At 30.2% G+C, this 19,117-nt stretch overlaps 1 protein-coding gene across 10 annotated transcripts in view; it reads right to left on the bottom strand.

The window, feature by feature from the left end:
* The window catches only part of LOC112597662 (CUGBP Elav-like family member 1), a 174,744-nt gene that overhangs the window by 90,077 nt on the left and 65,550 nt on the right, over window positions 1-19,117 (bottom strand). For all 10 annotated transcript variants that reach the window (XM_025343797.1, XM_025343806.1, XM_025343801.1 and 7 more), the window contains one exon: window positions 14,908-15,116. In XM_025343797.1, the coding sequence (XP_025199582.1) occupies window positions 14,908-15,116 (209 nt within the window). The remainder of the gene's footprint in view (window positions 1-14,907; window positions 15,117-19,117) is intronic.

Genomic DNA, 19,117 nt, shown 5'->3' with positions numbered 1-19,117 from the left:
ATATATATATATATATATATATATATATATATATATATATATATATGTACACACATACAATCTTCGAGAACGCGGTACACGCAAGACGCAAATACCGCGGAGAAAAGCATAGGGATCAAGTAGAATTTGTGCACGTTGTGTACTTTTGAAAATTCCGCTTAAAAATAATCGCCTAAAACCACTCGGCCGGGGGATAAACGGGGTGTGCGTGACGTGACGTGTTGCAGCAAACTCTCTATCGTCTCCGTCGTCCTCTCGTCGGCCGATCCCTAATTGCTGCACTCGCGCTCCGTCCAAACTAATGGTGGCAGGCTAGAATACGAACGATGACGATGGCGGTGGCGGCGACGACGACGACGACGACGACGACGACGACGACGAACAAATCGATTGTGGTGGTTTCGGATGATTGGGCGAACGGTAACTTCTTTTACTTATTATTACTTTTTTTTTTCCTTTTTCGAAAATCGTTTCTACACAGTGTAAATACTCCGAGGTGGTTGAATAATGTCGATACGCTAATGCACACACACACACACACACATATAGATATATATATTTATCTGGATGAGACCGTGGAATAAATTATTATTGTGTGGCGTTGTCAATACATTCACCGACAACAAATCTTAACGCTAAAACCATCACGCGTGTATTCCACGTATAAATCTCAATACTATACTTTTAAAATCGCTTCTTTTTCTTGGTCACTTGTATATATATATATATATGTTTATTTTATTATATATGTTATAGGAGTATTATATTACGGTGCACTGTGTAATAGCTTTATGTGCAGTAATATTATTGCGCGTGTGTTTACTGTATCACAAAGTATTTTACGCGATTTGTCAAAGAGAAAAAAATAACAGCAACAATATAAAAATCGACTAAATAATAATATTGTGATAGTTGTTTATAGTGACGTAGTGCATGACTTGAAATGAATAATAAACACAACTGTGAAATATATTATATTCAGATTAAATAAGGGGAGGCAGTGAATGTACGCTAAATACATTTGAGTATTAAAAGAAAATATACGAAGATGAAAACGAATTTTTATATGCGTGCATTTGTTTTTAAATAAACAAATTTGACTTTAGTGCGTGTATATTGTTTTCAATTTATATTTTACGATTGTTATGTTTGCTTTTTTTTTTTTTTATATACGAGTACTGCGTAGGAACATTTAGCAAAAGTTATAAATTATAATGTGCATTTAACATGTGAGCAGTTCGGGTAAAAATGTGGTGAACTATAATATTATAGAATACTATTGTTTAAAACAAAATTATTAAGGTATACAAGATAACTGTTCGATATTTTTATATTGCAGACATTTTTATATTATTTTAAGAAATGTTAAAAAGGGTTTTTAAAAAAAGGAAAAGGATTTCACGAATTGTTATTTGATTTATACGTTAAAAACAAAACAATAGTTTGTTTTAATTATTTGTTTATTCTGTCTAAAATATTTACAAGAGAAACTGTGCGTTTTTAGGTACAATAATTGTATTATTATTATTCATTTTAACCAATAATAATTTATAAAGAGTCATTTTGTTTCAACGCATACGTAAATAACCAAATAAAATTGTAATAAAAACATTTTTTTTTTTTTTTATATAACAATTCTAAATAATTTAATTAAACTTTTAATAAATATATAGTAACTTTATAAGAAAGATACTAAGACATTCGTGTTATTGACGTTTATAATACGTATATAGACATTTAGATATACTTACTAATAATGACAGATGATGCAAAACGATACGATATAGCCCGACTGACGGCTTTTAGTTACTGTTGCAAAGATTAAATTTCGGTAAGAAGATAAAATTGCGGTGGAGTGAGGTAGGGTGATGATGTGCTTCTGTTAAACAAAATAATATTTTTATTTGGGGTGACGGCATATGAGATTACTACGCGCAAGACAATGCTGCTTACTCTTCAATGTGTGTAAAATGATGTTATAGCACGTACCATAGCATAAACTGTATTTTAAATGAGAAAATAAGAATGTTCACATTATACTTAAGGTTCTCCGACACGATAAAAGAAATGTAGTGCACTTTTCTGACAAGCGTCCATCAAAATTATACGCCATGTGTTGCCCTCCCTTAATTTTACCATCACCACTTATAAAAGTATTTAATTCCGGTAAGAAATCATACTCAATGACGTTTATTCACTTATTAATAAAATAATATCATAATACTTACTATATTTTTATTTCAAACTTAAAATTGCAGAAATTGAGTAAAATAAATTAACGAAGTAATTTACACATGTATTGGTCATTGTGATTTGTAGTACAAAATGTCACATCGCACTAAATAATGACCGCTTCCTGAAGTCCTGAAGTCTACGAGATGTTTAAAAAAGCGAGACTGTCGAAAGCATTTGTTGCTTTATTATAATTTTCAAAATATTTTAGGGATCGTTATACAGATAATTGAGAAGCTTTAGAAAACAATTATAATTTTATGTTAATACTGAAATTGTTTTTTTAAATTACTAAAATATTTACCCGTCTATAAAAAAAATGGTTTTTGTTTTATTTTAAGTCAACTTAGGCAGCAAAATAGGTATGATCTATTATGTTTCTAGAACAGTAAAACATAAATACTTTTTAAATAATTATCTGTAAATATAGGTTAATATAAAAGTTAAAGAAAAACTTCACATTTTTAAGATTTCCATCATTCCCACAAACATAAATTATCTCTTAAGAATAAAATGCCTTAAACAGATATTAAAAATATTACTTTTGTAGTTTTTTTTTTTTTTGTTTTTTTTTTTAACTTATAAAATTTAATTATATTTTACAAAATATTGTGAAATACCATTTTATATATATAAAGGTTTCTCTTTAATCGCCAAAAAGATCGAATGATGGTTATAAAAATTAGTGAACGAAGAAGGGTAAAAAAGGTTTTGTTTAAAATGTAACACTAGCGGCTTAATTTAATTTTTTATTAACAACAAAATGTCAAAATGTATACCTAGTTTATAAAAAATTGTTTATCAATTAACTAAAAACGATTCAGGTAGGTAGGTAGTAAAAGTCAACTTTGTGTTGATAAATGAAAATGTTATAATTAAAAGTATACGTATATTATAAATCAGCGGTTCTCAACCTTTTTTTCGTTCCGTAGTCCTAAGTTTAATATTTTGCTAGATTGTACCCCTCATTATAATTTTTAAACTTTTTCACATAACTACTTTTAAAATATTTAAATAAAAAATAACAAAAATTCTATGTTACATTCTATACTCCTTATCTATTAGATAAATTGACGGTCAAGTTTTAATTTGTGACACAAATTTTCTTTTTTAATAACATATCATGAATATTTTTGAAATTAATTGTTTTAAATAAACATATTATTCAACATTTTCCGCCATTAGCCAATTTTTTTTTCATGTACCTCTTGAGATCATGTCGCGTACCCCTTGGGGTTAACCCTAGGTTGAGAACCGTTGGTATAAATTAATTTATTGTATAATAATATATGTAAGTAAACAAAAATAAAATTACCAGGAAATCATAGTTATGACTGCTTCCCGATTGTTATCCATATATATTAATTAATATTCATACAGTGCAAAATATATTTTACATCTATAGTTTCGTAATGGAGAAAGTCGGTACCTAATGGATTAGTATACATATACATTTATACATTATATATATAACTGAAATATTCATTATGTTAATTAAAATAACATAGTGACAAAACATCAAATAGGCGGCATGGCCCGCAATTTAGCTTCCGTTTCAGTTGTTCCGACTAAAAATAATATTTATTTTAGATAACAAAACATTTTATTTCCTATAGATAATAAGTTGGAGATATGATATTATAAATGGGTGTTATAACTTATAACTAATTCCTATAAATGAACAATCGACATCTGTGAAATTTCAGTGTTTACAGGAATATTTTATCGAAGCAAAAATTAGTTTATAATAATAACTATAATATACATTATACCTAATTACACGTACACTCATGTCGCCGAAATGGTAGCACTGGATTATAACTTGTAATACGTCTTCCAATACCTAATAGATTACTGTTCATCTGTTCATCGAAAGTAATACATAATATTTGTATATAATATATTATATACAATTATGTAATATACTTACGTTACGCTTTTTCGCCTTATATTCGTTCCACCCTTGGGCTGCGGGTCGCATCGATCATCGGAAAACGGTGGAAACAATATTCAGATACCGAAAATAAATCGCTCGTATGTTATAGTAGGTATAATATGCATGTTCAACGGTAACGACAGTGTTGTTGTGTAGTTAGTATAGGTAAATAATATCATAATATTTTACCATCGATCGACGAAGCTGCGTCGTAGGTACTCAGCACGGTTGTGAGGAGTGGGAGGAGGAGGAGGTCGTACGGCGAATTCATCCGATAAACGCAACACACGACGTCAACTTAACCGACTATACCCATACACTCGCGATCGTTTTAACATCAGCCGGATGGCGCTTACGAGTTACAAGTTACAACCCACGAGTGTGGTTACACACACAAGTGCCTTGTGTCACGGAATAATTCGCCAACGTCGTGTTGTACGCACACGTGTCGTGTAATCCGTCTTCCGCATCGATATCCGCATTGAGCTGGTGCTTTTTGTATCGAATATTATATTTGTTTTAGCTTCTCCAAGTTCAATAATGATAATGATTACAAGATATTCGCAGATTCGATTTTATTGCAGTGGACGAAGTCGTGCGATGTCTGGGTTTTACCCGATATTTTTGGATCTATTTTGCTAGACCCCTGTATCCATGGCTTTGAGATTTCTTTTAAATTATTATAATTAATTGCATCACATGTTTGAATCGTGATGTTATACTTAAATATTTTCCAGAAACTTTAAGTTCGATTGTATACTTAGTGTAATATACTTGTATATAAATATTTTATAAATAATAATAACTTGTATTAATATAAAAGTACGCGATGAGAATTTTCTTCAGAGTACAAACCAGAACAAACTAGTTACATTAGTTACAACAATATTGAATTTGGTTTATTATTGACCCGATAAATATCAGTTTGGGTATAGTTGGAGTTAAGTTTATGGCGATCACAAGTCTGAGGTTAATACGAGTCGAATGTGCAGTCCTAATTATTACTTAATGGAAAAAGGATAGTGGTGCAGTCAAATTATTTAACGAAGACGCCGTGTTGCTGTAGTTAGATTATTTCAATACTATTTTCATCGCATTCCTTTTTCATAAAATATACGGTGACAATCATAATATGAACAATTTGTAAAACACTCATAAAAAATTCTAGTATTTTAAACAATTGTTCAAAAAATCAAAACGTTCGTTCTTATGAGAAGTGGAAATCGTTTTATCTTAGCGACATGGTTGAGTTGTTATATATAGACAAACATGCTATTATACTGTTAATGGATGGACTTGAAAAAAATTTAAAAACGAAAAAAATTTATATTTATTATTTAATTATTTTGATTACCATCGAAAGTAAGAACTAGGGAAAACCCATACTTGCAGGGTGATAAATATAGCAAACGACTTTAAGTCATGTTATATAATAACGTGTTTTTATGTATTGGATGTATACAGAAGTGGATTATCAATACCTACTATAAATAAATAAAGAACTCTTTTAAAATTTAAATCGTAGTGTATACAATTGTTTTTTTTTTTTTTTTAATCACCTGCAATCTCTTTTAGTGTATAAAATGTAATTTATTGATGAAAATGTTTAGGCTATAAATGAGTTAAAGATTTATGATTAAACTCGACTTTTATCGGATATTCTAAAGGGTTTAACATTATTAAATCAATTAATGATACTTTGAGTATTATATTTAATTTAGTGAAGTAAAGAAATTGAATATCTCAATGAATATCTCAGTAATAAATTTAAACGTTTAATTGTAATAATTGTTTAGTTAAGTTTGTCACGAAAATCGTAAATTAAAAATATTCCGAAAAACAAAAAAACATAAATAAGTGAGTTAGGAACGATGCGAGAAAAAAAGTGTAAACTTTTCAACGGAGTTTTCAATTGACTGTAACGGATATGATATAAGTAAATTGAATTTGTACAAGTGTGTTTACAAAGGAAAAATAATAAACGCTATTTATCGGTTCATTAAGTTATAACTTTTAATAACGAGACTGAGACTACATAGTCGGAGCGTAGAGATTAGACACACAGAAATAATTGAGTGACTTGAAAAAAAAAATATACATATTTAATCCTATAAGTATGTGTATATATAATCGTTAAAAACACGTGATAATGTTCGCTATACATTGTGTCAAACAAAATTTAAGATCCAAAAGGAAATAATAATAAAAGATATGTGCTACACAAATAAAATGTTAACCCTATACCATTTTATATACATGAAAATGAAACATAGTGCAAGATTTTACGACCGAAGAATCCCAAGTGGTCGCCGCCCCATCCACGTCAAACTTACGGCACGAGTCCACAGCCCACGGCGCTTTAAATCCTGTTAAGTCGTCTCCTCGATAAACTTATCTCGCGTATTTGTCGTTGTAACTTATACTGTATAGTAACGCCACGCCACGCCTCGTATTTATTTTTTCAAATTTATTTGTCTCTCTATTTTTGCCTCCCCCAGCTGGTTAAAAGATTGTCAAGTTTACTTGTTTTCCGTATCCTAGTGTTATTTTGTCGGTACCACTTCGTAGTAATGTTGTGTGATAAAAAATGTATTAAAGCATTTATTAAGTGGACGCTTTTGGTTTTTCGTCAGAAGGTAAAACATACGTATAAGTGTAGGAAGTGTCTGAAAAAAGTTTATTTCATGAACGGTCTTTTAACGAGACGCATCATTGGCGATAGTTACAAAACGGCAGTTGAATTGACGAATTAAATTCGAGGCTTTCTTTACTTCGATAACTATTAACACTAATAGTTCCGCACTATCTTAGTATACTGAATCGTATGTAATTCAGTACGTTAATTGCTATAGTCCATCGTTAATGTAATTTTATTAGAGTTTAGACGTATTTAATTAAATCAGAAAATAAGGGAGGAGCATAAAATATAACAATATTACTTGCCGGTCGTCACAAATAAACTACTAACTATATATTTATATAAATAATACTACCAATTCGAACACGCGACTATGGTTTTCAAATACATCATTTTTAATGTTCACAAACTTGAAATATAGAGAATTAGAATTAATTTTCCTACATTACGGTACTAGGTACGAAACTATTGGTTTAGCGTATGCACTAACGCCGCTTCGAATGATAATATGATAATCAACGAGAACTACAAAAAGAGCGCTTGACATTACGCAAAATAGTTATTGAGGTTTACCTAATCTATAATTTTTTTAATAAGTACACAATCAATATAAAAGTTAACCAAAGCTGTGTATTTTTATTGTGCTTCTTTGGGTATTTATATAAAAGATTCAAGTGTTTACTTTTAGCATTAATCAAAAATATATGTTTATCTTATATTGTAATTTCGAAAGAGACATGTCGTGAACCGATAAGATTGAATTTAAGCACGTAGGACGTTTAACGTGACATCTGTTGCCCAATGTTGATGTTTCGCAAAAACGCTCTCCAAATGAATAGAGATAACTTCTGCTGATTTGTTTTTTTTTTTATTTAATTAATTAAAAAAAGAACCTTTGACTTTCATTAGTTATTCATTTTATATATCGCATGCCATTATTGTTGGTTTTTGCGGGGATTAATTTGTGGGGTCTTTGCTTTTTCATCCTTATCCCGCCCATTTTTTCTTTGGGGAAAACTGATTTTTTATGTTTCCATCGGTCATGTTTTCCCAATTTTTGTTTATTGGGTCACAGCGACGCAGGACATTGTCAGAATTCATTCAATCGGATCGCGTGTGTATCCATGTTTGGGCTCAAAAGGGCACATACACACACATAAATCTAAGAATTTTTCGTATTCTGTCCCGTCCAACTTCGCCTTTGTTTTACCTTACATTACAATGTAACAATTTTAATACATTAATAAAACAATGATAAATTTTCTTAAGATCGCTGTATAATCTAATTTTAATAAGCAATCTATGTACTATTGACGATAAAAGACAGCTGGTACATGAAGGCAAAATAATATGCATATGTATGTTTTTTTTTCAATTTCATTAAAATATGATATAATATTGACGTTTATTATTATTATTTTTTAATATAACCTATATCTATATGTTATACGTATTGTCCAACTGCGCATATATGGTAACAATTTTAACCGACACGTATATCGATATTTACGTAGATATAATATATTATTATCTATTAGGTGTGTAATATTAAAAAATGTTAGGTTTTTAGTAGTATATACCTAACAAATAATTTAATAGGAAATAAAAAATATATAATTATTTTATTTTTGTTAATGTTTTATTTGCTGTGTATTATTATTGAGCTACATTTAGTTTAATTGTATTTTGTAAGTATATTTTAATTTAAAAAAACAAATGTTTGAATTAATAAAGTTGTCTGTTGAGTAGAAATTTATTTTTTTTAATTAAAATTACATTTATTTATCTGACAATTTAATGCATAATATAAACGTACGTAATATTTTTGTTTTATTAAGATTTTTCAATATACTATTATTATTATATTATCATTTTAAAGGTTGATATTTTATTATAAATATCATGTTCAAAATGTCCTAAATAAAATTTAAATTAAGATATCTTTAAGTATAAATATCTAATAACACAATTTATTTAAACTAATTTGTGTCACATTATCACATGCATTAAGTTTGATTATTGAATATTTGTACAGCGTTTTACTTTAAAGCGCTGCTCGTCGAATAACTACTTCAAGTTGTAAAACGAAATACGTAAATATTTGAAGAAAATTAGAATTTTTTTCATTATTTTTATTATTGTACACGCGTATTGTAAGAACGTTTGTCGAAAAATACCGTTTCCTCCGTCATTACGCGTTTATTATTTATATCGGACCAAGCGCATTCCCACTTTCAGATCGAACCGCTGTAGAATGTAACAGTGAAAGCGTGAAAATTACGCGAGGGGTAGGTCTTTTGTATTATTATGTCTCTCATCCTATTTGCCACAATCTCCGTAGCTCAACGTTTCTATTATACAGGCGTAATATTAATATGTAAGATTTCAATTTTCGTGATTTATAATCTAATTTAGTCGCGTCATTCGCAATTTCCAAAAATAGTGGGTATGGTGGCACATATATAATATAACTACCTGTACAGTAAGCACATTGAGAAACGTATATAAACAATCATAATAGTCGTATAATAAAACAGTAAACATAAAAATTCGTATTCGCTGATGCTGTATATGGTGTTTAATTATCATAAAATAATATATTAGTTATATAACCTGATCTTGCACATGAAAAGTCAATGAGGATTCGATATATCACTATTAGTGTATTTTTAAACGAGATTCAAACTACTTTTCTCTTAACTTTCTTAATACTTCTTAGAACAATTTGAAATTTTTGAAAAAATTGATCGAGCAATTTTAAAATATAAATAAGGCTAAAATCATACATTTATATAAATATATATTATCTTATTTAAATCATAAAAAAGTCTCTTTTATTTTTCTAGTCAATGGTAACCCGTTGTATAGTACCTATATATGTATTAACAAATGTATATATTCAATTTTAGTTTAAATGTGAGCTTTACTATGATAACGTAGAGAAATGAAGATATTAACACTTTCTGCAGTATAAGCTACATCCGAACGTACATTTATGTATAGATTTTCGTTTTAAAAATCTCTACTGTAAGATATTAATTAGATATTAATAATTGTACTTGTTAAACTCAATTTTGAGGAAAAAAATATTTAAGAACTATACTTTTGTACTAACATGAACATCACTGAATCATTTATTTTATTGTCAATTAAAAAAAAAAAAAATGAATACAATACGATTCTATAATAGCATAATGGGTAAGCGGGGTAGAACCGTACTACTGACTTCTATGTACTGTAAACTTACAAAATATTAAGAATTTGAGATTGGAATTGTGTAATTATATCGAAAATATTGTTAATTTCAATAATATTTAAGCATTTTTGAAAATTTATACTATGAATTTAAAAAAAAAAATTACATTTTAAAAGTACTTAAGAATTTGGGTAACACTGTATAATGGTTTAATGATCTAAAATAGTAGAAATAAAATCAGTGATATATAATGACTTTGATACCTATTTTTATAACATGAATTATTATTAATAAATTCATCTTTTACAAAATAATTATGTTATCCTTTCATTTATTATATACAAACGTCGCGATCGTGGGTGTTCTCGCGCAACGGGAGAAGGGATATGAAGTACAAATTTATTTTTAGGAATTGTTAGAGTGATTTTCACGCCTAACTGATATTTAGAGTTGATAAATATTTATTGTTTTTAATAATTATCATTCTAGAAAACTTGCATAATGCTTGATATAACTTTTTTATTAACAATAAGCTCACATATGGCATACTCTTTTTTCTCTACAAAAAATATAAGAAATATTGTTCCAAATTATATTATTAAATAATTTGTAATTACTTTTTTTGTAACTTGACACAGTTTTATTTAATATTAAAAAAATGAAGTGTAACAATTTTTAATTATAATACATGAAAAAATAAATAAATAGTGATTATACATATTTTATGATATTAGGAATTTGAATGGGAATTTATTAGGAATGAAGTTAATAACAATAAGCATACGGGCATGGATAAATAAATATCAATCATTTTTTTTTTTTGTATTTCGTCTCTATGTTTAAAAAATCTCATCATATAGTCTGCCTAGTTGAGGTATATAATAGTTAAATAATAAATATTTTCATTAAAATACTGTTAACAATATTAGTTTTTCGAAATTGTTTACCAAATCAATATTTATAAAATATAAATAAAAAAAAAAAAATTGTTAAGTATATATAGCTAATTTTTTGCTCATCGAACAATAATTTAAATTATTTACCTTTAATATAATTGAAGTGGTAATATTGTTATCATAGTATGGTATGCAAAAATATCCAACACATTTTAGTAGAATAAATTGTAACGCATAAGTCTCAAAATCCAGAAAAGTATGAAAAATATGTCAGACCATTTTTAATATAAAATCAATATGAGTATTGTTATGATCCCAAGTATCCGTTTCTTGACGGATACTTATTCACTGTAGGAAAGAAGTAGAATCAAGCTGTCACTTAAATATAATGTTCGATTAATTCATCAAGTGACATTTATACGGTTCTATACATTGAAGTCAATAATATTTTATGAAGTATGACGTTTCATAAATTGTATTACAGTCACAAATATAAGTATGTATTATTGAGTTCTTGAAAATCAAAAATAATATACGTGAGAGGATTGACTCACGGATACATTCTCAGCCCATATAGGTACTTTCGCGTGCTCGCTCCATCTCTCTATTTCTATTCTTCGGTTATCGAGGATCCGTTAAATTATGACGATACGTTTTATTCTAACGCCATTCAGAACGGAGTGAGCGAAATCAAACGAATTTGCTGATATTACGGGTAATAGATGATTTGTACCTCGACATGATAAAAAAAAAAAAAGTAAGCCATACGAGGTTATTATTTAACCGCGAAAAATGGACGAAGGTGGAAGAATGCGTGACGACTACGATCGACGATAATATTATCAGTTATCCTGTCAAAAACTATACGGTGCAGAATTTATTGATAATATGGCAGTTGGTATTTAGGTGGGCGGCGGATGGCAGAGAAGCACGCGCAATTTATTATCGTAAACGTACGTTTTAAACGCGTCCGGGGGAGTTCACTTTTGCAAATTAAAACCCGAATAGGCCATATTTTACAGGCACGTAATCCCCGGGCTTAGCATTGTCTTGCTAAACACGCAGGTCGCGACCGTCTTAAAGAAGGAGAAACGGATCGTACTCACGAAAACAACAACTACTGTTTTTTTTTTTTTTTTTTTTTTCGTGTGCTTCTCCGTCGTCGGCGAGGATCAGCTGCCTCGTAATAAACGATTTAATGTGTACGTGTGGATTCATGGGGTTATACGCGGACGACGATGTTCGGCCGCCGGATTCCGGTAGTCATCAATATCTTATGAAAATAATAATACGGCGGACGACTGTATAAGAACACAAGCGCGGGCTCACATTATATAGCCATCGTATCGCAGCCAGGAAGTGTGTGCGAGTACGACAGATATAAATCACCGAGCGCATGTATAAATATAGTATAGCCGATCAAAGTTTTTTGTCCCCCCCCCCCGTTTCGGTGCAATGGCATGTACGTATATAACGTCGAACAGGTTTATACCGCCGTACCGGCGGAATCTCCGCCACACACTACCGACACTTTGTCGGGCGGAATAATACTATATAATATATTATAATATATATATATATATATATACCCGCGTTGCCCCGTCACTAAAGTTTTGTATAAACACGTAAACATTATGTGCGTGTGTATATCGAGGATTTCAATAATACGGGCACGGTTTAATCTAGACAAATGCATACAACGATGTCGGGATTATCGTTGTACGAACAAAATAAATAGATGGGCTGGCTCCGGACATGTATACGATGCGACCAACGACTATACCGCGGTAATCTTTTCCCCAGATCGTACGCACATAAGAAATACGCGAAAAGTGCGCGAAATGATGGTATCGGGAAAAACAATTTACGAGCAGTAAATAGATAGCGTTAAAGTTGAGGAATGTGCCGGCTCCGCCAAGACGATATTATATAATAATTGTCGTCGTCGTCGTCATGATAGTTATACGCCGCGACGGGCTTTTATCCGACCTTTGGCAGTAGTTAAAGAAGAAAAACCCAGTATAGGTCGAACGGAGAAGTCATTAAATCTACGACAGCTGCAGCAGCGGAGTATACGAAAACTTTTCGATGGATCCTTATTACTATTGTAGACTGTAGCCATAGTACCCTCATAAATTTTGCGGCTCGATTGAAACTCATAAAGCTGCGTGAAGAGTTTTTGTTTAGTTTTTTTTTTTTTTTTTTTAATTACGAGTTTTGGAGATTGATACCGTTGCCTTTCACGTATCTAAAAATTAATTACCAAAGTATTTTACGGGAACACGGGGTCGTACTATTGTACTGACACGTATTTCGTTTATGGTTTAAGGGTATTTACCATAGTCGTTGGGTAATTAATTTACAATAACATTTATTGTACAAAAATTATAGTCTCATGATATATAGATCATTTGTAAATTGTATAATATATTAAAATAGTAACTTCTAACGAGAATTAAGAACTTGGGTTGCATCAAAATAATTAAGGTATGGGAAAACGGGAAAAATATAAATAAAATGTACATTAATTATATGGTCTCGTCGTTTTAAAATTGCAATTACGACACCCACATGTGAGGTGATAAAAGCGATTAAAATACCAACCAGCCAGCCGGCCGACGGTTTAACGACATGGATTTAGGTGTTGAGAAACGCGTACGATGGTATATAATATATATATAATTGGCCGTAAACATATCACTCGCGACGCGCACTTATTAATCGTCATGGCTATGATGGTCGCCACCGTACTGAATCGTAAAAAATGTATAAGCCTTGTGCCAGTAAAAAACGCTTGCACAACGGCTGTAAGTTAAATGAGGTGCATTAACCGTGATGGCGGTACCTTAAGATGCATATATTATGTATCAATATTAAATTATAATGTTATATTTTGGGTAAAAACGTTAAGCTAAAACTTAGTTATTTATCCTTAAATATAAATTATACTATAAAAAACTAATAAATTATATAAAGTTCAATGAACTCGACTTGATGCAGTGGATAGAATTTTACTAGGAACTGATTACGTGTATACGTGGTATACTGGCATATCAACAACGTCATCGGTATAACAGATGTTCTTAAATTACAATACTTTTCGAGTCAAAGCGTTTAATCCTTAATTTCTCTCTTTAAACCTTGTTTAATACTTAACATTTTAAATTGTTTATTTTATATTGAAATAGTGATCACTTTATTATGTGTAAAAAACGTTGATGTCTTGAATGCACGTAGAAAGATTTTAAAACATAACAACCCCGCTGTTATACCTTGTGTAACAATATTTTAGTTAGTAAAAATAACATTAAGTTAGAAAAGGGACTAAGGCCACCCCTTCTTCTCAAAATTTTAGTTGAGAATATCAAGAATATTGTGCTTTATGACGTGGTTATTATTTATTACTTTTTCTGTTTTCAGGTATTTATTTTAGGGTTGTCGTTATGCCCGTCTACCGAGCCTTCAGTAGCGATTGCAAAGCGCACTTCTTACTTATATAATATCCATTAATCTATATATAAATACACGCGTAGAGGATAGATAAAGAATTTGGAGACAGTGTCGTGTCGTTCGTAATAATTATGTCCCTGGTACTGTTATGTACACATCGCATCGTGTGTAATTTGAAAACTTCTATCGTTTTAGTCGCAATTAAGCCAAAAACTTTTCATAAAATGCTCATATTTTTAAATATTAATTATACATAGTTACGTGACAGGCAAGCGAACAGAGAAAGAAAGGCGAAGGGAAGAGTGAAAAAACAACCGTACTACAGATTGAACCTTATGTTTTCGCGTTCATGACTATTACTATACATAATAATGATATTGTAGTTTTGTCAGAACACGCAACAAATCACTAGGTACAATGAACGACAATGAGGTTTAGTGAATGTGTATATTTTTAAAATTCGGTAAAACTGTACCGTATGCGAAAATCGAGATGGTAAAACATCAAGTTTTCTCTAGTAAAATTTAAATTAACATAGATTAAACTCGTAAAATCTTACCTTTACTAACTCCAGAAAACTTATCCCTGAGTAAGTTCAGTTGGTATACTCGACCAAATTCACCGAACATGTCCATAAGATCCTGCTCATTCATCGCCCGAGGTATTTGGCCCACAAACATTTTTATGTAGTCAGTTTCTGGTTGTTCGGTGTCGTTGCTGCCATCGGCCGTAGACGCACATGGGGTAGGGATGGCCATTTCTATATCACTGAAAGTAAAAAAAAAAATATATGTCTCAGTTACATGACATTATTTTATATGTTCTATGGAAGACGAGCGTTTAAGAATTATTATTATACGATGTATTTTATTGAGAGACACAATTGTTATTTCACATTTTTACGCATAACAAATTCTAACCATGTAATTACTTACGGATATACAATAGTACCTACATAATAATGATATGTAACTATCTATGACCTATGTATTTTATTTTTAATCAACTGTTTCATCATCACGACTTCTACAACATTTGCTTCTTTATATACGAGTGTGTATAAAGACATAAGGGTATTTATCTTGAAAACTCTTATTCCAAAACGATCTCTCACTCACCCCCTAGGGAGATTTGTCGGACCGACAGAATAGACATAGCCGCTTCAATCATTTCGAATTTTGCTCTAAAGAGGCTTAAGATCAGATTTCATCCACGGCAGTGGAGAAATTGAGATGATTTTTGCATGGGATGGTTTATAATAAATATAAAATTTATTATTATTGAGGGGCGAGTGGTCAAATCAATTGGCGAGTATTAATATCGAATGTCACCTAATCCGGTAAAATCCTGTTGTCAACATCATATTATTATGTTATTTTAATATTTTTAATGTAGTAAGACTAATTGAATAAAAACGACAGAACGGAACATATTTTTGATGAAAAGTGCATGAAAAGAAAGAAAACCGATCAAGTCAATGCGTATTATTGTTGTCATCATAATTTTGTGACATCATTACTGGTTATTATTTTCGTAGACTTTTGACACGAAACCGAAGTTTCCGTCATCATACTTCTAAGGTTTTCCTTTGTGTTTGGATACACGTTTTATCTTCCAAGAAAAAAAATAATTGCGATCTCGTGAACCGTTGCGTGCAAAAGACAGGGTTAGTATTTATTTTATACTCTTTTTTTTCGATTAAAATAAAATAAAAGAATGTTTTGGGTCGAATCACATACTCATGTACACTATAACAAGACCGAAATTGGTGGGATAGTGTGACGCACATAAAAAACTTATCACAAACTAAAAATAATAACAATAATAAACAATAATGGTGATAAAGCAAACTGTACGAGTATGCTAACTTTTTCGATTGTATGGACGTAATTTATGAGTCTTAAAAGAAATATAACCAATAATCAATGTAATAATATAGATGCCATAAAATTAACCAACTAGTGCGATGTAAATTTACATTGCCAGAACAGTAAACACGTTTAAACAACCCACATAAATAAAAATATGTTGGAGTCTGCAACATGTGTATAATAAGAAAATTGATGTGAGTACAGAGTAGTGAAACAGGAGATTGTAATTCACTTAAGTCAGTAGAATAATATATTGGCGTCAACACAGAAGTCATAACATATCTCAAATTGTCTTGCACGATATTTTACATAGTAAATTGATTGCACTAATCTGTTTAAAAAAAAAAAAAAACTTTACATTTATGTAAGAGTTGGAAATTATGATTATAAATTATACTTATTTTATACAAATAAAACAATTAATATCTAAGTAAATTTTCTTTTTTTTTTTTTTGAAATATACGCGTGTATATTAACGTAAAATACATATAGTTGTTAAAGGAATGAAAAAATGCTCTGCCTTCTAAACACTCGTAGAGTAGAAAGTATTACTTTGAATACACAAACAAAAAACTGGAAAGTTTTTTTTTTTTTTTTAAAGGGTATAACGGACATCATAATAATGTAGACACAAAATACAAACTAACTATACACAGAAACTTAAAACCACAATAGTCCACCGCCTCCGTACCTTCACACGTTAGGGGAGTAAAAAACTCATAATAGTAGTTATCTCCATTCCCTCATTCGTGTCTGTGTGTGTGAACGAGAGTAAGTGTACGTGTGCTATGCGTCGCGCTACATCCTTATCTGCCAGTACACACTCGAGTACCGAAATTGCATATGCATGAACGCCTGGTAATGAGCGGACAAATGAAACGAAATATTATACGCGATGGCTATACCTGCTGCGCTGTATATAATAATAATGATAATAGTAATAATAATAAAAACGTATAATAAAATACACTTCAATAATAATAACAATAATTTTAAGTTTTCTGGAATATAACGTTACGGATTACTTTTTTACTTTTTTTTAGAATTATGTCGAGCAGATAGCGATATAAAATGCTCGCATCACCTTCGCCTGTTTTATCATTTAAATAAAAATCAATTGTACGAGTATTTTAGAAATCTTAAATTATTCCCTAGAATTTTGCCATTGATGTAGTGCCTATGGATATATCGTTGGTATGATCGCACGCGTATAACAGATAAATTATGGTTAAGCGAGTCACAGGCACCCGACGCGCCGACGGTCACGAATTTTGTACTCGTATTTTAGTTTTGAACGAGTGCGTATTTCAAAAAATGTTCCTGCCACGATAAAATTTATCATGTATGTTCCAGTGAAAATTGTTACACTGATTTGTTTGGAATATTTTATAAAAATATGGTAATTTACAAGTTACAACTATAGATACATGCAATATAATGTATAATTATTATTAATATTATCGCAGAATATTTCATTTGATATTAAATTCGTACAAGACGACGTTCTGTTTATTTATTTTTTTTTTTAATATCCGCTGATAATGTTGGCTATGGCCTATGATAATCGTATCGAATATTTTACAAGTGTACTAATACATAATGATGCAAAATATGCGATCACACGCATAATAGATTGCATTATTGTTCATTTGCCGGCAGATTAGTTGTTTGTATGTTAAAAAGTCACTTCTTATAGGTTTGTCAATGAACAAATAACGACATAATATTTTTTGATAAATTTTCTACAACAACAAGATTACCAATTAAATCGAAAGACGTGATGATATGTTAAGTCTCTAAATTCACCAATCGTTTATTATCATTCATAGATAATATTGTCAAATCACTCTTTAAATAATATACCTAATTTATAATAAATAACTATTAAAAATAAGTTATTAATAACTATCAATAACTATAATAAATTATCACTTATACTTTTTTTTTTTTTTTTTTTGTAAGCTTATACTTCTTTATTCACTGTAATTTTTTTATTGGTTAAAAGTAAAATACTTCCTTCTTCTTCATGCATGCATACACGTATAAATTTTCCTTTTATAATAAACTATTAACTCTGTGTTAAATAACCTATTTGAATTTTGTCTTTGATTAATATATGAATAACAAACAAAATGTTGATGTGTTGTATATCACAAATTATTTTGAATGTTGTACTGACAGAGAACAAACATCTTATTCGATTATAACCCACTATGCATGATAATAAGAATTCAAGTAGCGTTTTATAATAATGTGTAATACGATAAGTAGATCTAAATGTTCAATGACCGTCGTTCGGCAGTGCTTAAGATTTTGAACGATAATACCCCAACGAAACTCACCCGTTGCGTATGGTGGAGTCTTACCAACATAGTAAATTAAAACGGTATGGCATTTCAATTAGAATAAATAGTGTATCGATATTTATGTTGTGAATTAATATCGATTACAAAATAGCGTAATTATGAATAAAAACGATGTTAATCATCGGAGAACATCATAATTATAAATGATAGAAAATCGTATTAAAAGGTACATCAATATTATTTAAACGAAGACGGAATGACTATCATCAATTTCATTTGAAAAAGTATAGGTACAGATATGAGATAGGTGAGGTTCTGCAGGGAAATGGATACCGTCCAGAATTGGTACGAGCAGGGAATGACGTCGATAAGAGTTAATCCGACCACGGTGTATAGTATAATATATACCTACGCATTAGCACAGAAATAGGCGCACGCCCGATGCAGTCTCCCGTACGTCATCGTAAACGTATATTTGCTACCGGCAAAAATACCATCTGGTTATGATTTACGAGCAATTTTAATATAATGACGGAAAAAAGAAAACTTTATTATACTTTTTTTTTTTTTATCGAGATTAACGTTTGAACAC

This window comes from Melanaphis sacchari, unplaced genomic scaffold (genome assembly GCF_002803265.2).
Source record: "Melanaphis sacchari strain LSU unplaced genomic scaffold, SCAv2.0 Contig43_pilon_pilon, whole genome shotgun sequence".
NCBI lineage: Eukaryota > Metazoa > Arthropoda > Insecta > Hemiptera > Aphididae > Melanaphis > Melanaphis sacchari.
Note: the sequence above shows the minus strand (reverse complement) of the source record. Positions and strands in the feature narration are given on the sequence as shown.